The 26,685-nt window shown below is 41.5% G+C and overlaps 1 protein-coding gene across 1 annotated transcript in view; it reads right to left on the reverse strand.

The window, feature by feature from the left end:
- map3k5 (mitogen-activated protein kinase kinase kinase 5) overlaps positions 1 to 26,461 on the reverse strand; it is a 65,661-nt gene extending 39,200 nt beyond the window's left edge. Inside the window, exons 1-3 of the mRNA XM_079338378.1 lie at positions 25,432 to 26,461; positions 7,638 to 7,777; positions 4,765 to 4,788 (exon numbers count right to left, since the gene is read on the reverse strand). Coding sequence (XP_079194504.1) covers positions 4,765 to 4,788; positions 7,638 to 7,777; positions 25,432 to 25,852 — 585 coding nt within the window. The 5' untranslated portion in view covers positions 25,853 to 26,461. The remainder of the gene's footprint in view (positions 1 to 4,764; positions 4,789 to 7,637; positions 7,778 to 25,431) is intronic.
- Positions 26,462 to 26,685: the final 224 nt, after the last annotated feature.

Genomic DNA, 26,685 nt, shown 5'->3' on the forward strand with positions numbered 1-26,685 from the left:
GGAGAATGTCATGCAGGAAAAGGAGCCACAGATCGGACTTGAACTTGGGCCGCCTGCTTGAAGGACTACAGCATGCAGCCGAGACATCAGTGACCCCAAGGAGGACTTTTTTTTGAAGACAAGGGCAACAGCTAAATATTAATGTATAATGTGGAAAGTCTAAAAGACTTAGAGGTTGCGTTAATTATGACCCGTGATATGAACCTGTGTAGGCCTTAATCTTAACATATTAAAAAGTCTCAGGAGAAGTGCCGTTCTGTAACTCCTCTTGATCATATCTCACCAACCCGCTCGGTGACTGGAGTTGTTCAATTATCAAGGAGCTTTATGCCTCTTCGCCATGCTGGCTTTCAATTTCCATCTTAAAAAAGCCACTGTTGAACACCTGCTGAAGAAGACTGAATGGGCCTTCATGTTTGTGTCCATTTCCAACTGCGTCCAAGTGCAAGCATCATTTTCAAATTGTCCCTCAACTCAACATTGATGCTATACATCAAAAATAAAGTGCTCAGAAAACAGAATCTCAGCATCTATGTGTTTTATTTCATGGCTGCACTTGCAGAATTACATATCTGGAAAAGTCAAGACCACTGACCTTTGGAGAGGTCTGCCCTTTTGGATTTTTATTTTTAAATAAATGAAGATGCAGCTTTGTTGTGGTTGCTTTTTTACCGGGCACATTGAGCTCTATAACTTCAATATCATAAGCATGCAAAATGATCCGAACAGCACACTGTGGGCATTAACACTTAAATACAAATGATCATTAAACAATCACCGTATCTAAATCGTATAACAAACACATTTTACAGCCACTTTTATCGACACAGAGAGCAAACACTGCGTTGTTTATGGAGGAAGCAGAGTGGTTGGGGGAAGTCTAATCTGTTTCCTCTGATTGAGATGGTTTCGGGTAATGCCATGCGACTCTTGCTCTGATCCATCCGCACTGACAATAGTGTTTGTATGTTAGCTTGTCTCCACTGAACCAGTCTGAAGAGTCAGCAGACTGGGTGGGAGATGTGCGTCAGTGGTGACAGCCCCATTAGCAGCTGCCGTCTTAAAACCACAAACACTTTCACATTCCTCTCGTTTGTGCAGCCTCGTGAAAATCGTGAAGTCTAGCTGCTTACCTACTGCACAGCTCTTACCCTGTTATTTCCTCCAGCTGTGGCATTCAGAAGTTATTTTATTTCAGGTCTGTTTCAGTTTCAGCTGCAGATGTAGCGCTAAAAGTGTCCCACTTTATTTACTTAGCTCTAATGATAGACACGTGTGTTTTGTCTGGAGAAAGATCTCTGTATTCTGTATCTGTATTTGTTTTAAGTTCATGTTATTCTCAAGCAGCGGTCGTTATGCGCCTGTTGCGGTGGCCCACCGCTGCTGAATAAACACAAAGGAAACAAGTGCATGTGGTGTTTACAGAGAGATAAAGAGAAACACAGAGAGGGAGAGAGATACAGTGAGAGGCAGGCGAATCCACTACTGCCATCCTCGAGAAACAGCAGAGATGATTTCAAGCTGAGCTATTCCCAGAACGTCAGATGTGTGGCGAAACAAAAGCACGAGCGTCTGAAGGCGGTTGAGCTGCAACCAAGCTGCTTCCTGACTGCTTTAATATTCTATCATGGTTTCAGTTTTTCAGCCGCCTCTTTGAGAAACCACTCTGACTGCCAGGAAAAAAGAAGAAAAAAAAAAAAGGAAGTGATAGGAAGGTGCGGCAGTGAAGAAATGAAAGCCATCCGCTGACTTCCTTTTGTGCAACAGTGGTTTCATGACATCACCTGTTGCTGCAGAGTTGATGCCTGCCTTTAAAAATAAACCTGTGACCCTTATTTCAGTGAATCCAGGCGCTATTTTAAGCTCTTTTGTGTCGAGATGTGAATCACGCCGTCATGCACAGGGATCACATGACGGGGTTGTTTGCACGGGCTGATGCATATTTCAGAGCGGCTGCAGGTCACTGGAAAGCTAACCTCTGCCCGTCGCTAATAGGTAACAAGCTCCTCTGCTCCGAGTGAAACACATGTGACTGTTATAGCTCACAGGGATTTTTGTTGAAGGTGACATGCCGCGGGTCACTTATTCAGTGAGTGAGTCATCTGGTCTGATGGTCCATCTGTCCATTTGCAGATACAGCAGGATAGTGTTGGAGCTGCATGCCCACGCACTCACCTTAACACAGATAAGCAAGCGGCTTGATGTGAGCACTTAATTTTCATTACTGTGACAGCATTCACTAACCAATTAAGGAAGTCGCCGTCGCTATCCTCCACCCATGCCTCAAGCTAGAACTGAACCTGTAAGCTGAATGCAGCTGTAATCAGCAACAGGTACAGTCAGTGAACAACTCGAACACATGCATGCAATTACCCTAATTGTGTACACACCGACAATGTCTAATTACCTGGATTTCTTTTATCATGGCGGGTGGTTTCATCCAAACAGTTAAATAATATTAACAGTATAGTTAAAAATCAAATAGATTTGGATTGTATAAGCATCTCTTCAAAAAAACAAAATATACTGTACATGCATTTGCATCGCAGACGGTAGCTCGGGGCAACTTAACGTTGGCTTTCAAAACAACTATGAAATCATTCAGTTAGCTAACTTTGCGGGGGAGGTTTTAGCATTTTTATTGTTTCCTGCCTGTCACTACTTCATCTGTAATTAAAGGCACGGTTGGTCATTTTATAAAACGAGCATGATTTTGAAAGCAGCATTCCCGCAGTGCTCCGTCTGCACCCACCCAATCCCCTCTGTGCTCCCTCAAAAGCAACACCCCCTCATTTACATGCACAAGCGCCATTTGTCCAGAAGCGGACCTCAGCTCATGCTCGCGTTGGCTCGTGCATGCACGGGGTAAAGCACGGGCAGGAGACAGGGAGGCCTGATTGGTTCATCTGATTGGTGCCTCCTGGCAGACATGGGTCGAAGTTTTTACAGGCTTACAAACTGCTACAGATGACAGATTATCGTTGTTCCCTTTTTCAGAGCACATGAGTTATTAATGTCTGTCAGGGCCTAAAGACAATTTCAACCAAAATCTCAAGTGTATCTGGAGAAAAGGTCCAACCCTGACTTCAACAAGCCAACAGTGATTTACAGTATTTGACCCTCGCTCGCACAGGGAAAAGAAGGGGGAACTGATAATTGTTCTGTTAAGTTGTGATGATTCATTTAATAAAATAAAGTAGTCTTGAGTGTCATGCTTTTGATTGTGTGTTAACTCAACTTGATTATTATCATTATTTGCTATCAAAAAGTCACCTGAGACATTCAATTAGTTCATGTTTAAAATAAAAAAAAGTATAAATATCTATTTAAAATGTTTAGTTAAAGCAATGAAAGCGCATTAAAACACTGTTTATTTTGGCACTTGAAGAGAAAAAAAAAAATTGCATAACCAAAGTAGAGTGCTGGTGTGAGAGCTCATGCGCCAGAGCAGAGGCGGTTAAGTGCCTTAATAGAAGAAAGAAAGAAAAAGAGAACAAAGACAGAGAGTGCACATACGAGGGATCAGGGTTCAGAGCACTCAGGGAGAGATCATCAGGCCTCCTCTCACGGTGAAGTGTCAGAGGGTGGCAAGACGGGCAAGACTCATACGGATGGGGCCACCTCCCGTCACTGAAACGCCACTTATGAGAGCGAAACCTTTCATCTCACACATGAACATGGACGGCTGGAGAATCATCAGCTTGCTTCTTGTGTCTGGATCCATACACACATCAGCCTCAACATTATGAGAAAAAAAAAAACTGGGTCCTAATATCTCCAAACTGCTGTTCTCGTATGGTGTTCCTGGGCTGCATTAGTCAGTACCTTTATCAAAAGTGCTCAAAGGAAAGGAAGGCCTTCGACTTTACTGTATATAAGTGTATTACTAATTAGAGTGTTTATTGTTATTGCACGGTTTTGTGGAACAGTCTTTACATTTCACTGCACATCTGTATGAGTATGTGACAAATAAAAATCTTGAATCTCTTGAAATGTGTTTTTAGGTTTAAACTTTGGTTGGACCAAACAAGCTACTTACTTCATCTGTGTTTTTTAACTAATATACTGACAAAACTGACAAAAACCTGAGGTGGTAATCATTAAATAACTGATCATGCAATACTTAGTATCACTAATAGGATCACTTTGCAATATTTGGTAGTGGTAGCCTACAGGGTGCCCAAGTGGTAAAAACTCTTAGATTTGCATATATTGTACTTTCAACAAAATATGTCTGCACGTTTACAAAACTAAAACATGCATAACTGTGTTGTAATCTGTGATATCTACTGTGGATACATGAAAAACAAAACGATACAGTCAGATGTATCGACAGTATAGTGTTGTGTGTCAGGAAGGAAGAGGATTTCCTCAGTTTCTCTTCACCATCTTATTTGAATGCTGCAGCTTTTGCAAGTCAAATTTTCAAAGCGCCTGTGCGCCCCTGTGCCGGTCACGCACACGCAGCCGCTGCAACTCTCGTTAAACATCTGCGACCAGAGAAAAAACATCTTCATATGATGTTTTAAATTTGACTCTGAAGTCAAACATTCATCGCAGCTTCTCAGCAAAAGTGTGCTGCATGAGAGAAACCCTGGATAACACCGAGAGGAGAAGCATAAGGTGTTAAGACACTCTGCTCTTTGACGGAGAATAAAGCATGTTCTTTTTGCACCACATAATACGTGTGATGTGTGAGTAGTGGGTGAGTAATGAGTGAGATGCAAAAGGCGAAGGGGAAAGCAAAGATCGTTGTGTACTTACAGTGTTCTTCTGGCAAATTATCTCCTGAAAGAGAGAGGACAAAAAATAAAGAGATTTTACAAGGAGCAATTTTGTTTGGGACACTGTGTTTCTGATCCAAACTTATAGTAACAACGGAAAACTCAAACATCAGTAGGAAACATCAAACCATAAAAGGACCTTTTTGGCTGCTTGAACAATACCTGAGGTGTTTCTCTTTAAAAGGCAGGGACCCGTATTTGAGAACGCATGACAAACATAAATGCAAAGTCACAGAAGCAATGTCGGTTTCCAAATACTCAGAGGAGATTTAGCAAACACTTGATGAGGAAGGAAATGCATTTATCATGTTTGTTAGGCGTTGTCTTTGTTCGCAATAATACCTCAGAACAAAATGTACATTAGGACAGTGAAACGGATAAATTCCCACCCTGAGGCTCCATGTGTGAGTACACAAAGATATGATTCAGTTAGATAGATGTACTTGGCTGTCCGCACTAACCTTCCTGGGTAGACAAAGTATCTTCAGGACTCAGTTTTTCCTTAAAACTAAATACTTATTTAATCTGTTAATATTAATGATTTATTTTTCACATGGGCTCTAACCTGGATTTCTTTGCTTTTGGAGCCAGCCTCAAGTGGACACTATAGGAGCTGCAGTTTTTAGCACTTCCACATTGGTTACATTCATCAACACCAGAAGTTTTTATTAACCTTTATTTAACCAGGAATAATCCCATTGAGATTCACAATCTCTTTTGCAACATGGTTAAAAAAAAAAAAAAAATAGAAATAATGTTAAAAAACTTTAACTTGCCATTCTTAACCGTGAATAAAGACAATTTCCTTCTCACCACATTAAACATCGATGGGTTTGTATCTGCAACACTATGAGGATTCAAAGCAGTAATGATGGATTTACCCCATGACTCCTGAGTTCGTCATATCATGCTGGGATGACCTTTACAATCAGGAGATTTCTCTCCGTGCTGACTATGTTTTAAAATGGATTAGTGAGAAATCCTAGCGTGCCGCCACACAAATGTATTAACCTTAAGGTTTAGATTCACTTCAAGCCTGATTTTAACACTGGAAAAAGTCAACGCATAACTCATGTATAAAAAAAGCATGATCAGCACGGGTACACAGACGACACAAAGGCCTCTGTAGAAGCTTCAAAAAATAAATAAGAAAACCCTCCAACATTTAAAACAGCCCGCTTCCAAACGATTTAGCTGCCTGATGAAGATTATAAGAAACCACAAGAGTAAAGTGGTCTGTGAGGCAGGATGAGGTGCAGGGAGTCGACCGCCCAGCCAGGCGGGCGGGCACCACGGCGAACCACAGGACATGAGAACGCCTATTATAATCAGTTTGCATTAGGACAGGAAAGACTGGCATGAAAGATAACCTTGTCATAAAAAAACCCCAGATAGACTGGAGCTCGGCATGCTAACTGTCTTTTAATGTCATGTTTAATCTCAAAAACTTTCCTGGCAGTTCACATGAAACTATATGTTGGATATACATTGTGGTCTTTGGCTGAGGAGCTCTGTCTCCATTCAAAATCCTCCCACTACAAAAACAACCTACGATGAAGGCCCCAGTGTTCCTCTGCAGGAGTTTTAAAATGTGTTACATGCCGGCCCCAGACTGTGTGAACCACGTCTGGTCTGCTTCACAGCAGCTATAAGACTCGCACTGTTGTCACATGCTGACTCATTCACAATTTGTAGGAGCTGTTTGGATTCAAGTCCATTAAAGTCGTAATGTTTGACGCTGTTATTTAACACAGCGTTGTGGCTCTTCTAACAGACTGATGCCGTGCAGCATGGTGTCAATTTAAGTGATGTAAACACTCATCATATGGAGACTCATTGCTTGGTTAAGGAGCTTTATTTTTTCAGAAACCTTGGTACTAATCACAGACTGTATCAAACATGGACACAGTCTTAATGACACCAACCATTGGTAATTCCAGTAAAGCAGTTTTTGAAGTTTTAAAGACGGGCCTTTAGCTTCGTTGCAAACAGCCACACCGCGCACACTTAGAATCATAACAAACACAGGTGTGCGTAACTCAAATAGTTCATTAAAACAAAAACGAACGAGTTATAAAAACAAACAACCCTGTATGCATAGCCTACTGTCGCTTTAAGAGGCCCTGCAGGCATCTTCTATGGCTCATATATTTGCTATTGACAAGCACCTCATACAACACCACTTAAAAAAATACCAAACTATCCCTTTAATACATAAAGCGAGTTCCCACCCCACAACAACAGGGGAACTAGAAGGTTGGAGATACATTTATCTTTTGATTGAATAATTTGTTTTTAATTAATTAATTAATTTGTTGACTTTTTCAATTGTCACCTACAACCAAATTTGGTTCAAAATGACAGAATCAATTCATGATAAAATGTTGAAGACTTTCATGGCGGCACTATCTTTCAACTGGAAAGTTTGACCCGTGAAATGATCCAAGATCTAAACGCTCTTTAGGTTGTTAAAAGACACTTAAGAATGAATCCACCAAGCTTCATGAAAGAGTTTCATTTCTATAATCCAGTTCACAAACAAACACAACCTCTTCTGCGGATATAACGGAGCGAACAAAAATCGTCTTCCTTCTATTAAATATTTTCAATAGGAGAATATTTTTGAGGAAGTCACCATCAAACGGCTTCATGAACACATTTCCTTTCGTCAAATGATCGAGGCATTTTCCTGCCTCTGCAAACAAATTACATTTCCGTCCGTCCCCCGTCTATCCTCCTAAATATAGGCTTTAATCAGCACGCTTGGGAGCCGCAGTGGTAGTTTGAATGATGCCTAAAAAATTACGAGGGCAGGATGTCATGGTTTACTGTGTGCTCATGATGACAGCTTACCTGCAAGGACTGGAGGGAGTCGGAGTTTGTGTCGCAGTACAGGATGATGTTGTTGGCCATGCTGAAGCTCTCTCTCACTCCCAGGTGATAGAAGAGCGAAGGCTGGCGAAAAGCGTCTGACATCTCCACAACAGCGATGTCTGAGGGAGAGAATTAGAGATGTCATGTTCAGTGTCAGAGCGATCGTCTGAGTGAAAACATAACACAGCAGCTTAGCACAGTCAGTAATCTTTGTCCTATCAGGCTCAGAAGAGAATCCAAAAGATAAACCACTCAAGTAAATTTAATAATGAAGTTGCTGGTTTCATAATAACTGAACATTATGAGTGTGAACAGTGTTACAATTGGCTTGATATCTATTGTAGCATGAGACTGGGATCTGTGATGGGTTTAAAGTATTTATAGGGTTTTGCACGTTTTATGTGTTTTCATGCAACTTACTGTCTGATGCGCCTTTACATATTCAACATAATTAAACTGTCTTCAATTGTGCTTTTTATAGGTTTTATGTACTTGTTGTCTGTCTGGTTTTTTTTTTACTCACTGTGCAGCACGTTGGTAAACTTTGCTGTTTGTTAAATAGCCTTTCTAGATATCTTTTTTTATTTTTCTTTAACCCCTTTATTTAATTAATGTAAACTGGCTCATAGCTGTTCTTTTTTCTTTTTGCTATTTGATGCTGTTTATATTCCCTGTTTTACTGTTTTTTGTAACACCCAAATTTCCCCCATTGGGGGATCAATAAAGTTTATCCTTATCCTTAAATTGGTTTTGCTTGGCTTGGCTGAATGTAATGCACTTGAAAGAGCAATTGGAAATGCAGAATCAATAATAGTGTGAATGTTTTTCAGTGTCCATTAAACCAATTTGGAAAAGGAAAGGTGGCTTCAGACAGGGAGTGAAGTGAATTTAGAGCTGTTCAATTGCAAAATCAAATTAAACCAATGTAGAGATGCTCAAAAGACTTGGAAACCAATTGATTTGTCAACAAAGTAATTCATCTAAATCCTACACACTTACATTAACACATGGCTGACTGAATATATTTGGTGCTCTGGGACTCATTCAATAAAATCTTAAACATTTGCTAGTTTCATTTTCCTGAATGTGAGGATTTACTGCTTTCTAATGTTTCAAGAGCGGAAATGAACAGTGTTGTATTGTTGATTGTTTTCTGATTTATCGTTCAGTTAATGAAATGTCAGAACATGGTGAAAGTTTCAGAGCACATGCTGATTTTCATCAAATATTCAGTTTTGCCCAAAACCACATCAATAGGAAATGTACGACAACAGCAGACTAATATTCTTCATAAATTCACTAATTCTTTCTTTTAATAACTGCTTAAACCAAATCTATTAAGTTGTTGTTGATATTTTGTATTTTAATGCTCTAGATTATTTCTCCTGTAAATAAAAAAAAAAAACAACCCTGTTTTTGATCAATGCTCAATATCTTTCTATGAAGCTAATACAGACTTCTCTTTATTTTTTCTGTGTGAGACAGACATCTTCGAGGTCAAACACTGATTGATGACACGAAACCTCAGTATGTTTGTCAGTGTTACAAACAGCTTGTTACAGGAGATGTTCACTCATAGCTTCTGTCTCTGCAGCCTCTGCGGGATGAGGCTGCTGTCAGATATAGATTACTGTGTCAGAGAGACAAGTGGAGTTAATTCAGAAGAACACTCTTGGAAAACAGAATCTTTCTCACAGATGACGGTGATTTGACCCACCTCTCCAACCTCTCCAATGCATACAAAAACACTCAATACCACAGTTAATCCAGCTGGACTCAAGGATATTATCTTCTGGATCAATAGGTCATTAGGAGTAAATATTGCCGTGTGTCACTCGAGCCAGCAGGAACTACAGCATGTGGCGGTGAGGTGGAGAGTTCCCAGCCTTGAACCGAGTCTTCTACTATAGCACACCGCTGTTAGCATGGAGCTCGTTCACTGTGTGCTAAACTATAACATACTGTGTGCAGCCGAAAACAGCTCAATTATTGATCTCTTATAAAAGGAGAGTGTGAAGGTTTCTTTTGGCATCTACATGCTAATTAAAGTAAAGGTAATCTAATTGTTTTCTTTTTGATAAAAATGTCTCTGATATAGACGAACAAGCAATGAGTACCTAAGTAAAACAGTCAGCTGGCTTTCCTGTGTTTCAAACAGAAGCTTATCCATCAATCATATCAGGGCCAACACAATACCATTTTGAAATGCCCTATTTAGCAGGAAGTGAAACCGAGGCTTGCTAAAAAGTCACAGATTTATGCTATAAATGTCAACACTTTTGGCAGTGGTTTCTAACACATTTTACCGTAAAAGTAGAGATCAGGTTTTCACAAAACACGAAAGCTAGCAACGTGTTAGCAACCAGTGGTCTCTGTTAAAAGAACAGTGTGCTGCTGGAGCAATTGGTGGTTCTAATCCCATATTATGTGCAAAAGCAAGCAGTGTTCGGGTACGATATAAGTGTAATCTTTGTTTTTCAGTGAGAACAGTGTACTGCTAGCAGGCAGCAAAATAATGTGAATCTAGTAAAAGGCAGATATTTAGTGGTTTCTAATTCTGAAACTAACAATATGTAAGCTACCAGTGGTTTCTGCAAAAAACAGACAGCAAGTTGAGGGTGAAACTTAAGCTAAAAGTAGCACATTTAGCGATATGAGGACTTTTGGCTAACAGTTTAAGACCATTTTTAACAGCAAATTTAAGATAATTAAAAATAGGGGGAACCAAAATGAAAGTTTTTTTGTTTAAAATATATTTTTTAACACTGGTGAACACAAGATGTCAGCTGCTAAAACTACAGTAGTTCAGCTTTTTCATGGCACGAAGATATTTGTCATCACACAAGTTTAGGAGTACTTTGTATTTTCCAACATTCACGTCTAGGAGGGTATCAGTATCGCAAAGGAAACAAATTGCATTTAAACATCTGTAAAAACTGTGTGTATTTAGGAGGCCCACACAAGAGGTGGGGCGGTACAAACTGTCCCTGAGGCTGCTTCACGCCAGTGATAACAACGAAAACAAAATCAGCCCAGGGACTGTTCTCATGTAATGACAGAGGAGCTCACAGAGTCACTGAGATAACGCTGCACCCTGGTTTCTCATCTGTTTCAAACGACCCTCCTCTTTGTGTCAACAAACATATTAGATAACGCTTTAGAGGCAGAGAGTCTCTGATCCAGCCGACAGAATATTTTACACATAATGGCTGGTTTCAAGCTGGCTGGAGGAAAGCACCGACATTCTGGGTCATCATAGTTGTTTGGGCGATGTAAACACCGTCCTCTCACACAGGTCACACTGTGACATGTCGCTCTGCTCTGAACACTGACACCGTTGCTAAAGCACATCTGATGGCCTGTGTGTATTGTTCTTGTGCTGCTGTGAAAATGAGATTCATTTTAGTCTGTTATGAGGTCTTATCAGGTCATTTTCCATTTTATACGAGACAGACAAAAAACTGTGAAACATCACTTAAGAAGAGCAAAAAGAGAGTCAGGGAGAACGGGTGATTAAAGGTTACCAAGTTTCTTAATAAGAGATGAGTAGAAATATAATGAGAATACTGTGTAGGTTACTATAAAACGTTTAAAAAAAAAAAAGAATTCTAAGGCAAAACTTCTGAAGGTCATAAATGATTAAGTGAAAACTTAAAAAAAATACTTGAAAGAAACTTTCTGAGAAGTGAAAGAAACCCAATTCAAGGTTTTATTTCTGAGCAATAATAAAGTGCAGAATAAAACAGTTGAAAGTAATTTTGTCTCATATATAACATCACTCGAATGAGCTTGGGATTACAAGTTACGCGTCTATAAATCAAAATCAACAGATCGACAACATCCTATGAATCTCATCAGCCTGATAACAACAGTCACAGACAAACTCTCCGGATCCCGATTCACACGTTGTACTAGAAGTGGTGGAGACCAAAACAGAGGTAAAAGTAGAGGAATTAAATATGATGCATTTACAAAAAGGAGGATAACAAATGTAGGATAATTTTACGTCAAAGCTGTAAATTGAATGTTTAAAAAAAAGCAACATTTAATTGAAAGCTTTTAAAACATGATCATCAGAGATCAAAAGCATCCATGTGATTGCTCACAGTTTGAATGCCAAATTGACATCAAGCAGTTACTTTCATTCTTTTGCTTCGGAGTCTGCATGCCAACAAAACGCTGCACAGAGAAGCCTATCAGGGCCCGGCTGGTTGCAAGCAGCGGAGAGCTTCTGTCTATAATGAGAGGCCATGCAGATAGTTGCACTCTTCATCAGCACATGTAAATTCAGCAAGCAGGCACTTGTTGCTGCCCTTTAAGGTTCTCATCATCAACCTGTTCCTCCACAAAAGCGTAAAAAAAATAAAATAAATAAAGTGCACAATTTCATTACAGTCAAGCAGGCAGAGGACAGGATATCAGGGATTTTAAGCTCAGCAGCTCTGTGCAGTGACGTGAAATATCAAAAGGGGTTTTGTTCTCCGGATGAGCAGTCGGCATCTTCACATCAGGATGCCTTCTTCCTGGTACAGTGCACATTAGGTTTCTGTTTCTGACGTAAAAGGTAGAGGGAAAGAACACCTTAATCCTCACTCTGGCTGACCTCAGCTTAACAAACATTTGTAACTTCCACGTCTATGACGCACTTCCATCAATGGAATAGATGTGGAAGGGTTAGGGGTTAGTCAAGAAGACCGAGGATCTGATAATATGTATTCCTTCCTGATACCTGAATTTGCAATTGGTCATTATCGTACGGTAAAATTGGCTGGAGCGATTGTAGACAAGCTACACACCCAGTATGGATGTTATCAATGTTGTCGGGAAAAAAACAAACATTGAACTTTCCTTTTTCATCAATCTGACAGTCTATTATTACTAACCCCAATTTAAGGCAGGACATTACGCTCCTGCTATACCTCGCCATCCATGTAACAAAGTGAGCAAAGTAACGCCACCACTGAGCCGGCATCAGAGGTCGTTACTGAGGTGTAGCGGGGCAAAAGGACATCACTGTGTGTGTGTGTGAGCGAACGTCTGCATGTGTGTGTGTGTGTGTGTCTGAGGTTTCTGCTGTTTGTCTACCTGTAATGCCTTTCATGCTTCCACAACACAATGCAAAATCACACACCTGGAGTTTGAGTGCAAAGTACAAAAGGCGTAGCAACGGCCGAGCCGAGTCACAATCAGTGTCGGATCAATATTGACATGAGTATCAGGAGAACTTTAAATCACAGTCATGAACAACACTCAGACGTGTTGAGTGTTAAAACATCTGCTTAACCAGCGTGTGCTGGCAGAAATAGGATACATGGATATACGTTTCATTTGAGTATACCGAGCATTAATCAGAAACATGCTCTATTGTTGTTGTACAAGCCAGAGCATAAAAATGGACGTTTACCTTCTTCATGCTTACAAGTTGCGTCTGAATGTCAACATCCAGACAGCACAGGTTTGCTAATGAATAAAAGATAAGAAGCCTGTCTTGTTTCTCTTTCTCCGCTGGTAAGACACACCATCAATATTACGTGTCAACCACATTTTAATACAAACAGTCCAGAAAGAAAGGCAACACTGTCACAGAGAGCTGTATTTTCAGACAAAAAAAAAAAAAAGAAGAAGAAGGCTGTGGTTGTTTTAAAAATCAGCGATGACTTGGGTGCGGTGTTTCTGTAACGCTGTGCTTGGAAAAACCTTCACCTGCTTCACAGGACTATATCTCTGAGCCAAAGAAAACATTTGCTGTCACAGGGCAGGGCTAATATAGGAGATGAATAGAACACACATGATTCAGTGCAAATGTGAAATGTGATGGGGGTTTTTTTTACTCACAACAAAGCCCAGGAGAGCCGACAACACTTGACTGATTGTGCATGATGTCATTACTGCTGTGTATTCCAGTTTGATGAACAGATACTTAGAAGTAATACAAAACCAGGCATGAACAACATGAAAACATCTGAGTGCATCTGGTTTATGGATGTTGAAGCCCTGTAGGAGTTTAAGAAGGGTTGGAATAAAATATGAATACGTCAACATATCATCCAGACTCGTGTGATGCAATAATCAAAGCGCTGTTGTTCAATATTGATGTATTGATTTGGAAACAGATGACCCGCCCATTTTGACTGACTGTGCATCTACACTAGGATCTTCCAATCACTCAGTTTGTTTGCAGGCCGTTAAAAAAAGTCGATTTGTTGAGTTAGTTTGAACAAAACTGGAAAACTGATTTTTTTTTTAATGATACAATTTTGTTTATGAGGTTTTCTTTCTCCCCCTCAGGATTTACAAATTTGATAAACAAATTAAGAAACCAAAAGAGGAAATCCTTCATACTTGACATGTTGTGAATAACGTCACACATTTAACAGCTCAACCTGTTTCTGTATAACAGTACCGTCTTCCTCAGGATAAATAATGGTCAAAGTGCTGGAGAGAAACAGCTAAGAAATGCTAAACATCCAACAGACAGGGACCCTTCTTTCGCTTGATTCAACACCAGAGTGTCTGAATGTTTCTGGAGAGCGTTCAGATGTCGTGATATCTTACTAACACAACAGCACAGCTGAGCCAACATAGCAGCAGGTCTGCCAGCATAGTGTTGACAGCAGACTGAGAGCGGAGTAACTTGAGACATGCAGCCTCCAGGTTCACAAGCTCCTCCACCTGACTCCATGTGCTCACCTCTGCTGCCACTGCATTCATTTACAATCACTTCAAATCAGATGGAAACCCAGGCCTGTCTTTAACAAGTGACACATGAGACAAATTGGGGAAAAAAAACAAAAAAACAAGAGCAACACATGCATAGAGAAGCCCTGATAATCCTGCTACACCTCCTACGGCTGGACCCAATTGATTCCCTCGCCTACAGCTCAAAGCAGAGGAGAGAAAATAACTCAGTACTCCAGCACAATATCAGGCTTTCAGCAGGATTCGGCCTGCTGCTGCAGGTTCCTCAGGCCCAGCGGTGTTTCTGAGGGGTGAGAAGATGGGGCAAAGGAGGAGGGGGAGCAGCAGCTAAGAGAAGGAAGAGCTGCAAGAGTCTACTGTGAACTGTTCTGGTGTCTACTGGCTCCTCTTTACGGATCCTTCTTAGCACGGACAAGTTCCACATCCCTGTATAATAACAACAGTAGGATCTAAATGGCAGTGCAGACAGTTATGGATTGTTTCAGCATCTCAAAGTGTCTGTGCAGGGATCAGAGCCAAACTGAGAGCATATGTTGGCACACAAAGAAAATCTATTTTAAAGCATGTGAGCTGTTGAGAAATGTAAACACTCGCTCCCAACAGCCTTCAGCTATGAACAGCAAACAGGCAGCATCATCCCCTCTACACATCCACATATAGGTCAAGCAAATAAATAATGCACAGACCATGTCATTGTCCTCTATAGCTAATGTCTGCCAAGGTCTAACATTTAAATTATTGATGATAGATTAATGAACTGAGTTTCATTCCCAACACATCCGTTATGAAATAATCCACAGTCCAGGTTCCATCTTTTTTTTGGGGCGTGAAAAAAAAATCACTTGTATTTGAGTTTTACAGAGTTATCGCTCAACAACATTATAAGACACATATACGAATCAGTCTTTAAATCGATCAAATCTAATTAAAAAAACGGGGAAGAAAACGACTCCCAGAAGACACACAATTTAAAAAAGATTTAATTGATTTTGAACTCAGTTTTTTTTCTTTTTTCTTTTTTTCTTTACTGTATAGGACAGCTGAAGAGAGACAGGAACTGTCTGGAGGAGAGAGCAGGGGACGGCATGCAGCTAAGTGCCAAGGTCGGATCAAAACCCGACTGCAATGAGGACCACAGCCTCTGTACATGGAGCATCCAACATACTGAAACCGCCAGGTTATCGGCACTCCATACAGTCAATGTTTTATCCGGGAAAGATTTTCAACCAACATTTCCCTGTTGTCCCTTTCATCTAATGCAGGCACAATGTCTACAATTTCCTGATTAAAAAAATTATGCAGATAATTAACCGCCAAGCGAGTTCAGAAAAATTAAAGTCAACAATTAAACATCATTAAACAAACGGTGTATTTTGACACAATCATAACAAACCACCTGTTGAATGATAATGGACACGGCCGTAGCACGGGGCATTGCTGATCATGTGATCAAGATTCTATCGCTATTCTGACAGCGTTTTTAAATCGATCTTGTTTCCCGAGCAGGTCACGACAAAGGACGACATGTTTCCATGCAGACACGTGCCTTCACTTTGCCACGATGACAGTTCATATTTGTGAAACTGTGACAGCAGAGGGAAATGTTGTTTGCGTTGGTGACCCAGGTTGCAGCTGTGAAGGCCTGCAGATGATTGTGTTAGAGCATGCAGGAATGGGACAGGTACAGTAGGTAAATGCAACACTAGTCACAATCAATTACATAACAACCACACAAAAACGATGTTGTAACCATGGACACGGCTGTGAAAGATGTGAGTGGAGCCTGAGTGTGCTTTGCTGTGGAGTTTTTTTCTCTCTCCCCGTATCGCTAATGGAGAAGGAATGAGGCTGGTGTTAGCGAAGCAGAGTGCAGTGGGAGGATTTCCCTGGAGCTTTTCCCACACAGAGGACAGGAAGAGAGGAAAGAGTGGAATTAATGTCTCCGGGCTCCACTGGAAATCATTTCCCACACTCAAGAAATCTGTAAAGTCGGGGCCAAATTTCCAGGAAGGAGAGAGGATGGTTACGGTGTCGCTGTGCTCCGTGGCAGCTCGGTGATTACATCTTGTACTCGTGCCACAGATGAAGTTTCACCGCTGCCCCGATGAAGCGACACAAAAGGATCACAGAAGTGCAAGCTTGAGATGACAGACAAGAAATTCGGCCGACTGCTTTCACATACTCGCAGGTACAAAAGCACAAACAGGACCCCACGGACGTGCATGAATAGAGAGATGTCAGTGTGAGGGGGCTGCACAGGGATTGGCTTCTTTCTCAAGGGTACCTCGGCAGTGCTCAGGAACTACTCCAGCAACCAGTCCCAAATTCCACACTCGATCCTGACTGAACTTGAACCAGTGACCCTACATTTCCCATCTAAAGTCTGTCTGCTGCTGTCCCAGATCTTCCCCTTTAAAGGCTTTTTTCTTATTTTTAGTGATCCAACTGTCGCAAAAAAAAATACTGATTCAAGATTATACCGATGAACAACTGGCCTTATTTGTTCACCAGCCGAATTAAGATCGCAGAAAGTCTTGGCCTCCGTGTCGAGCACTAACATAGTCATGTGACTTTTCGAACGATCCAAAGGTTTCAAACAACTCTGGACGACTGGTCTTTGGAAAGTATTATTAAGAAATGCAGGGGAATTATTTTCTTTCCTGGAAAGTGATGAGTATGATGTTAAAGTCAAAACCACAAAACGAGCAGTGCAACTGTAAAAGGTATAAAATAAGGTGGTGCATGTTTATCCCTCCGCGAGTCTGCAAGTTCTTTTAATTTTCCTAATGAGCTAACGAACAGTGTAACAGCTCCTTTATTACACTGTGTGTAAACAAATGAAAGGTCAAAAAGTCTTAATATGCATCAAGGTGAGCCTGGAACAGAAATGTTTTGAGGCATAGTGGAAATTGTCTCCTGTATACTGGTCAAATATTTATTATAAATCTGGTTCAGCTGCACCTGAGGCCGAAAAGCCACTCAAGGTCTAAATCTCATTTTGCACAAAACTCACTCTGCGAAGGGACGAAAGGACATGTATGCAAGACTTTCAACTGAGCTCTTCTAAGCACAAAGAAATCTGCATTCCCAGAGGATATTAGGGGAAATATGAGACAATGCTTATTCTGTAGTTTAAATGCCCAACCCAGCACAGAGATTACTCCAACCTTTATTTTTAGATTGGTCCTAAAACAATTCCCCCCCGAGTCCTGAAAACACAACAATGCAGGAAATAAGAACAACCTGTCAAGTTGCACCTTTCTCCTGCCCCACCCCACACTCCCTCTTTCTTTTTTTTTAAATTTTCTTTTTTTTTTTTTTTTTTTTTTAACTCTGCTCCACTTTGTAAAATCTCTCACTGTGTGAAAAGGCAGCACACTGCAGTGCCGTGTGTCCCCTGAGGGGGAGAGAAGCCGAAAACAGACTGTGAATTCATCCACAGCTGACAAACACTCTGGGAGAACCTCGTGCTGTTGCCCTGACTTGCCTTTAAATTTACTTCCCACTTGCTGTTTCAGGGAATTTCACTGACACACTAAGCATTTGTTTTCTTTTCCAAGTGAACCGTGTGTCAGCCTTATCTCAAAAACCTCACATAGAAGAATTGTTTGAGGAAATACCAAAACGACTACGAATATTAAATTTAGATTTGAGTGGGCACGTTACTGACTAGTTACAGTTACTACTATTGAATAGTTATGCTTCATAACAAGAAGGAGTTACTTGGGAAAGTAGGTTCAGCCTTATTCTGATACTCATATTAATGTTCACATTACGTAGTGTTGCTGTGGCAGAATGAGAGGAAACAACTCAACCAAGCAGCAGTAAATACCAAAGTTGCATAATGTGGCTGTAATGTTAGCACTGCCATTGTGATCATTTAAGCTCTGTTGTGTTTTTTACGTACAAAAAGAACATTAAAACATTTGAGCTGAAGGGTTCTCTTTTGGTGTTTCAATGTTTTGCAGAACAAATCCTGGAGTTTCCCAGAGGAGCTGTATGGTGTGAACGCTTTTCACTCTGACTTCACCCGGTGTTTCTCCTACCAGACCCCCAAGTATTTTTCCTCAGCAAGTCCGAGTGAGCTGATGTGAGAACGCAGCAGCATATTCTCTGGAAAAATTCACGTGAACACAGAGCACTTTAAAAGCTCCAGTTCGGAGTTTTTCCCATTCGTTATGGAGCGTCAAAACACTGAAATATACAAAAAAGAAAATTACACGGGTGAGAGTACAGAGAGGCCAGGTAAGCATCACATTTCTAGCTACTGTATCTGGTAACAATCTTGCCATTGGATAGTGTAGTGTGCATGTTTGAGTGAAGAAGGGTTGTGAACTTGTTGCACTTTAAGGATGTGGTTTATGCATGTAGGAGGCTTCACAGAAAGAGCTGTTTTCTAGGAAAGAGTTGTTCACTTTGCAACACGCTTATTGTTTCCCCTTTGGTCTAAACCATAAGTAAATGAATCTTCCCTGTTTGTATTACACGGCTATGTTACTGCTCGGATTATATACTTTTCCCATGTGGGTGCCCATACATCCCACTGATCCCTCCTTACTGGTGTTCCGACATTATGCTTATAAATTAGTCACTTAATTTACCCATAACAGGTTCTGAGAGACGCCAGCTTTCCCCTTCACAGCTGCCTTTCACCTCACACGAGCCTTGATGAGACCGACGACACAGATTTGATTCTCCACTTCTCCTCCCGTCACTTCTCTTAGAACCACTTCAGAGTTTTGCCTCCGGCTTTACAGTATAAAAAACATACAACATGTTCAGCGTGTTGAACAATATGTGTAACAAAGGACATTGTCGTTGTGCTTACAGTAAGCTCTCCCATCGAGGGTCATTTTTCTCTAGACGCCGGTGAGTGACCTGTGGACTAATTCCCTCTGACCTTGTGCTCTTTAACGCTTCACGAGCAGCCAAGCAGGCGATTAAGTAAACAGGAGGGAGGATAAACAACTTAAGTAAGCGCCAGCTGATGGGATTTCTGAGCAGTGAGGCCTCCCTGTCAGGGAGCTGAGCGTACAGTGTCATGCTGGTGAAGCAAGAGCTCAACAAGAGGCTGTCAGCCGTGTTGACACTGAACACAGAAGGACCACACCTGCTGTGCAGGAATTACATCTGTGCCCTGTGAGGTGCTACTGTTTTTGTGTTTTGTTCTCCCTCAAAGTACGTCAACCTACAGTCAGATTATGAACTATCCGTTAAAAGATTAAAAGGCACTGAGATTACATAATTATTTTCTGGTTAAGTCACTTAAATCCATGTCCGACGTGGGGTACCATCCTCAAAGTCTTGGCCAAATGAGAACAAAAATGTATTACATGTATGCATTAATAGAACAATGCTATGGAAGCTATTAGCTTAAGCTATTTCTCACTTGTTAGCTTTTTTTGTGATTAGCATACAAGCTACAATTTTCTACCCTTCTCTGACTTCCCATTTTTTGTTCGGACATACCGCTGAATTTTGAGGTGCCGCTCTTTTGTTTGACCGTTTCAAATTAACCTTATTGGTAGAAATTCATGAGCGGATGTCAAGCAACAGAATAGGGGAGAACATTTTAAATGACAGTCTCAAACATTGGACGATTCATCCTGACTTTATCAGTCGTAAATTGAAAATCTCATGATTCTGATTCAATTTTTTTTTGTTCTAGTCCAACAATTGATTAACGAAATTTGACACTTAAATAATATAGTGTTAAATTAGGACTGCTCATTATTCCTCAGTCAGTTCTGGGATTCAGCGCTGTTTTAACGGCTTCTATCATGTTCTGAATTTAATGTTTGAACAGTTAAAAGCTGCTGCGGGCAATACAAGTAAGTGTGTGCATTAATGTGTTTGCTCAGTCTTCAGTCAAATTGTTGCGGATAAAACGCTTCAAACGGTCACTTCAGAGCTCAACAAGGTGACCAGCCTGAAAACAATTTGTGATTTTTACCTGGGATGCTCGGAGAGCGATGAGAGTCGGGGGTCGAGCTCTCGTCACAGAACACTGGGTGAGCGAACACTCAGCTCGAAACAAAGCTGCTTTCAGAGCACTCGGGAATTGTTCAAAAAGCCATTGTGCTCTCCGTAAAACACAGTAATGTAACATAATGTTCAACTGGAGAGATAATGCTCTGCATACCACAGCGCTGACCCAACAACCCTCCCACTAACACAGGAGGGAGCAACACTCGTCTGTGGATTCGATCCCTGATGAATTCCAATATTATCTGCATTTTTCACATTGCAGGCGCTGCTTTAAACACACTATCAGAGAAGAAAACCCAACACACAAAAAGAGCATTAGCAGCCATGTCCAAGTGGGCTTCTTTTTCATATTTCAGGATGAAGAAGTTATTTGTGTTAGCTTCGGCTGAAAGGGTTTCAAGCACCCAAATGACTCGCTCCTTTACTCAATCTCACACTGACTGGCTGGTTTACTCCTGCTGAGGAGGCAGGTGATCTTGACCAATCAAATCCTTCCCTGATGAAGCCGTCATTTCTCGATGGTGTTCAGATGACAAGGAAGTTACAAGGCTGGTGGCTTGGAGCCATGAACAAGACAGTTTCGGTTTAGACCCAAGTAAAAGTCAAAATGAAGCAAACTGCCCAACGCTTGGCTCTTTTTACTGAATCTTCTACCAAGACGATCTACAGGAAAACAACTGGGAGCACTGATACCTTCCGACTTACTATCTCATGTACCAGATAGATGACGAATTCTTTGTATATAAGGAAAAATAGACATCTGTGAACCCAATGCACAGCGTGATTCTGAATCCAGAGATGTTACTTAAATGAGATCATGACTAATAGCTTCAAATACATGCGACTACCTCTCTTACTCTTTTAAGTTTTGATACTTAAAATTGGGGATACCTCATTTACTCACAAGGTTGATGTGCGCCAATGCAATCGCATATTGCAGGGTGAACAATGTCACGAAAATGACCTACAACATGTCTTTAATTTCACGCTTTCTTCTGAAGAAGATTAGACCTGGTCACTTGAAGGTTGCATTTACTCTCCTAATGGGGATATTCATCCGTACGAGCTGGTTATGACGAAGTTCTATCCTGATTCTATTTTGAAACTGTGCTATCACGGCTTCCCGGGCTCGGTCCCATCCCTGACACGTTTGATAGGTATAAGGAAGTGAAAAAGAAAAAGTATAATCCAGAGCATTACCAATCAGAAAAATGTGTAGCAAAACTTTTGACCAGTGCAAAAAGTCAACACATGTCAGACTAAGCTGACTGACGGCCCTCTTCAGTTCACAATAAAAACATGGCCTGTTGAGCAGAATGTGTCAGACTGCTTTAAAATAACACGTTTTTCTCAGTCACTGAATGTGTGCAGTCATATGAGTTTTAAATTCCTCAGTCAGACCTGGATAAACGATCACCATGACTTATGAGTCAGGAGAAATCGAGGAGTGAACCAGCAGCTATGACAGATGCTTTGGAAGTGCATTGCCTTTTGCAGATGCTTTTTTTTTTTTAGGGGTGATCTAAAATAAAACTTCTCTGTCAGACCTCGGAGGGCCGCCAGCAGAAGTGAGTCAGCAGCAGGTCGATGAAGTGGGGATTTTGCTAAAGTGATTATTACCATTAGACTGCTCCATCTACACTCGATGTCCACGATGAGAATAAGAACATTTTAATAACTACACATTATAGATGAGTCACTTAAACAAAGGCATCTTATAATTGTTTTGTGATTGAAACAGGCTGACAGAGAGAGAATTACGTTGTACGCATTTATTTTAAAGTTACGATTTTTTCCTTTATCGGACAGGATATGTTGGGAGGAGAGAGAGCGGGGAAGACAAGCTGCAAAGGGCTGCAACTGCATGCAATAAATACAAAAGATAATGTTTAAAGGGTGGCGGAAAAAAGCAGTCAGCTTGGTAAATATAGTTTTCCGTCACGTGGATGATTTTCTATACGCACATTGCCTCGCCTCATGGAGAACGCATGAGGACGTGGAACCGCACAGTGCAGCGCTACAGGCTGCAAACTCCAAGCATCACATACCAGAGACTCGATTTCAACTGTCATCAAGGAAACGCTTTCTCAGGTCAGCCATGACAGATACAGACTCAGACAACTGAGGAATGCACAGCTTAGCATACAATGCTGCTCGATGACGATTCAGCGTGACAGCAGAGGGCAAGCGGTGCACAGACTGTGAGGCAGATTGTGATTAAAAAGTCGGTTATTTATTAAACATTGATTTACTAAGATAGGAAAACCTGATGCTGCCTTACACTTAATGATTCCCAGTCTCATCCTCACAGTGAGGAACATGAGTTATTCATTTGACACAGATGTCGGGTTGGATTGCTCTTAGTATGGGGCTGCAAGAAAAGCCCAGGTATCAGATCATTATCAGATCTCAGAAAGTTGGATCGATGCATCATTAGACAAAACCCCGAACGATGAAATGTGGTTTGTCATTACTGCTGGCTGAAGTTTGCCTCCACATTTTTCTTAAAAAGTTCCCGTAGTTGAAGGATTTACAATCGGCCTCTGTCATCTCTCTGCCAGCCATCCTTTTTAGGACACTCAGGAACATGATGTACTTCAATCTGGCAAAATCTACTTTCCAAATTTAACTGAGTCCCACAAACTTTCTGTCTGCCGCTTTGAGCTCATTGTTTAAAGTTTTTTTTTGTTGTTGTTGTCTGGCCTTTGTCTCTTGTACAACTTGTGCAGGAAGAGGATGAAAGCAGTGTGTGTTCGACCAGATTTGGCGGAGTGTTTCTGGGAAAATACCTCGACCCTCCCTTGTGAGTTATGAGAAAATTCCACTGAACAGGAAGACAGAACGGGGAAGAAGGAGAATTTGATGTTTGTACACATAATAACGTAATGTTTTGACAAGCAACAAGCCGGTCTCGTGTCGAACAGAAACTGTACAACCGTCCGGTTTCACCGGGAATCTTTTACTGTAAACGTCTGATGAGGGTACAAAAAAACCTTTTTGTGAATTGTTTAACAGTAAACAGTGTTGATGCATTCTTGTTTAATGTTAGCAAATTAAATTAATATACTACTTACTTGTTTTGGGTAATCACTGACTACATTTTCCACTGAGTTACCTTTTACATTCTGCTTTTTTTTATTGTGTCTTTACAAGAAAACTAAACATAAAAAAATATTAGTTTTGCATTAAGTCAGCACTTATAAGTGACTTGGAACTTCAGAGACACTGTAATCGAGACTGTGTGTAAATACTGCAGATTCATCATCATTATGTCTACCATTCAGTTTTTCATCATTAGTTTGGGCTGCGCGGTGAAGTAATGCCAGCTCACAGTGAGGAGGTTCCTGGTTCAAATCCTGATCGAACAGGGGCCTCTGACTGCAGTTTGCGAGCTTGGATTGTCTTTGGGTACTCCAGCTTCCTCCCACAGCCCAAAGACATGACTGATAGGTTAATTGATTATTCTGAAATGATCCAGGAGTGCGACTGGCTGTTTGTCTGTATGTGTGTGATTGACAGGTGAACAGTCCAGTGTTTACCCTTCCTCTCGTCCAATGGCAGCTGGGATCTACCTGGATGGATTCAATAGTTTGAAAAATAAGTATTATGACATTTTGGATTTGACCTCTTCTTTGCAAAAAACTTAAATATTATAAGAATGCCTTCACATATTAGGCTTTTTATTTACATACTGTATCTTAGTTTATTAATATAATTTAGAATATGAGCTAATTTACATGTGTTGTCCCGGGGCAGGAGACAGACCCCCCCCCCCCCCCAACCACCTTCTATCCTGTATTCTGATTTTTATCTGAGTCAAAACAAACACTGGCTCCTGTTCTCGTCTCCTCCACACGCTGACACACTTGCTCTGTACGTTACAGCTGCTTCTTATTTCACCACAGTTTTCTTTCCACAGAGTTTTTTTTTTTTGGTCATGTTTACTATACAGCTGCACATTTCTAACAGGATTAGGGCTTAACCACTGCACAGTATGAATAGGAGGAGAATGAGGGTTTGTAGATTCCAGTGGAAAGTCCAGCCTCATGGCTCAACCCACGATGACACTCCGGCACAATAAAGACGGCGCACAATGGAAGAGGGAAACTATGTGTGAAGGAAAACAATCCCACTCACATATTTGTGGAGCAAATTAAACAACTGTGATGATGTGCTTTAGCTCTGCACAGTGTGGAAATACAGTGAGTGGAACACGAATGCTGCAGCCTCAAGCCCTGACATGCAGAGCTGTGGAATTTATTCAAGGACCTCTGAGCATCCTGTTCTGCAGGCCAGCAGCTCCCACAGCACGTGTGCACTCCTTGAACATTTCGCGAAAATTTCAGACAGGCTTCTTTCTGACAACACAATGAAGCCGTTTCATGGCATTCACGGATAACTGAGGAACCCGATCAACCTGTTCATTCTACCACCTGATCCATTAGACTTCATCCATCAGACTTGATCTGATGGATGAGAATCTGGGATCAGATAAGCAGCTTCAGAGAGAGAGAGAGAGAGAGAGAGAGAGAGAGAGAGAGAGAGAGAGAGGTGAGGCAGGGAGATGGGACACGTTTAAAATCAAAGTTGATACCTGTTGACACCAAAACATTACAATCTCCTTTATTTGTACCTAAGATTTAAAAAAGGAAGAACAATCTAGTCATATTTATAAAGCTGCCAAAAGATAAGTGGAGGTGAGAAATGTACTTGTGCACTTCAGAGGGATTGAGCTTTCTTGCAACTTTCAATTAAAAACAAGAAATCACCCAAACACTAGGTGCCCTGCACTTCATTTTTGTTGTTGTCATGGTATCAAAATATTGTTTCAGTTAAAATCGAAGTTGAAAAGGAATCCTATGTCAGGTGTGACATACTACTGATGTGATCCATCATTAAGGAGAACATGTAGACCAACTCAGTTAATGCTAATAAAATGCATTAAAGGATGAATGTAAACATGCTGCTTTTAGGATAACAAACACGTTGCATCTTTCATTTATTTCTACCCTTCTGATTTGTACTTGATGGGGACAGTTTGGGGGAGTTTTCTAGTTGCACTTCACAGGCTTCAGGCTTTTCTCACCTGCGTTATAGAAGCGGTCCAGCACTGCAGTCTCCCCAAAGTCCAGCTTCCCAAAGTTGACAGTCTCCAGCTTGCTGCCCACTGTATCACAGGCGTCCTTTAAACATTGCAGCGCCATGCTCTCCGCGTTACTCTGCTGGCTCGCCTCTCCGTTCACCACATAGGCCACCGTCACCGGCCTGTTCTTGGTCGACTTCCCGGTGGAAAGCAGCCCTCCGCCGTCTATCGGACACCCCACGGTTGTTGGACTCAGCCCTCCTCCGCCAGGGACCACCGAGTCCTGCCAGAAAGTTCCAGCTGCGGGAATACCGAGGGTGCATCCTCCAAGACTCTTACTGCTCTCCACACCGAGGCTCTCTCTGCCGGGACAAGCTCCGAAGCAAGGCACCGGTAAGGATATCCCATCCTGGTATTGACTCATTTTGTTTTGGAGTGTCTCTCACAGTCTTAAAGTGTCGGGTTTAACAAGCGGCTCCTCCACCAGTCCTCCATGGAGAGCCAGCGTTACGCGCAGCGGTTTCGCATGGAGCCTCTGCACAGGCACGACGTGCAACCTCGCTCCGACTCAATGCAGGTAAACAGTCTGTTAAAGGTTGGGCTGCAACCACACACCATGCTGCATGTTTACTGACGGTGCACGATAATAACAAACACAAGATAACGCCGAAGTTAGATGAAGTCACGACACTGGTCCGTAAGAAAATAAACAAGTATAAATCCAACAAATCCGCACATTCCTCGTCAGCTCTCACAGCAAAATCCACATACTTCCAAAGAAGTTGTGCAATGCTGCCGGTGGCAGCGCAGAAACGCCCACAGGAAACACGACCAACACGGCAGCAGCAGGTCCAAGTTGGCAGCGCAGATTAAGCCTCGTATCGGGGGAGCGTCTGCTTTGACATCGACCGAAACAGAAAGCTGAGTGCGCACGCATCCAGCCAGCGTTCATGTGAAAACACACCCTGCCCTGTTTCCAATGTTATCTCTCCGTACACACTCACACACTGGGGCGGGGACACCAACAGCGGGAGCCTCCTGTCAGCCGGGCGGAGACTTCATGACCATATGTGGAGCTCGTGGTGGAGCTGTGTGGGCTCCAGGAAAGGAGCAGTCCACCCAAAACAACACATTCAGCAATCTTTCTTTGAACGTCTCAACATGTTGGCTGCTCATGGATCAAATTTGAAATAGTGTGGACATCAATAAATCAGCCCTTTTTTATGATAACATTGGCAGGAAATAAAAGAATGTATC

This window comes from Symphodus melops (assembly GCF_947650265.1).
Source record: "Symphodus melops genome assembly, chromosome: 1".
Lineage (NCBI taxonomy): Eukaryota > Metazoa > Chordata > Actinopteri > Labriformes > Labridae > Symphodus > Symphodus melops.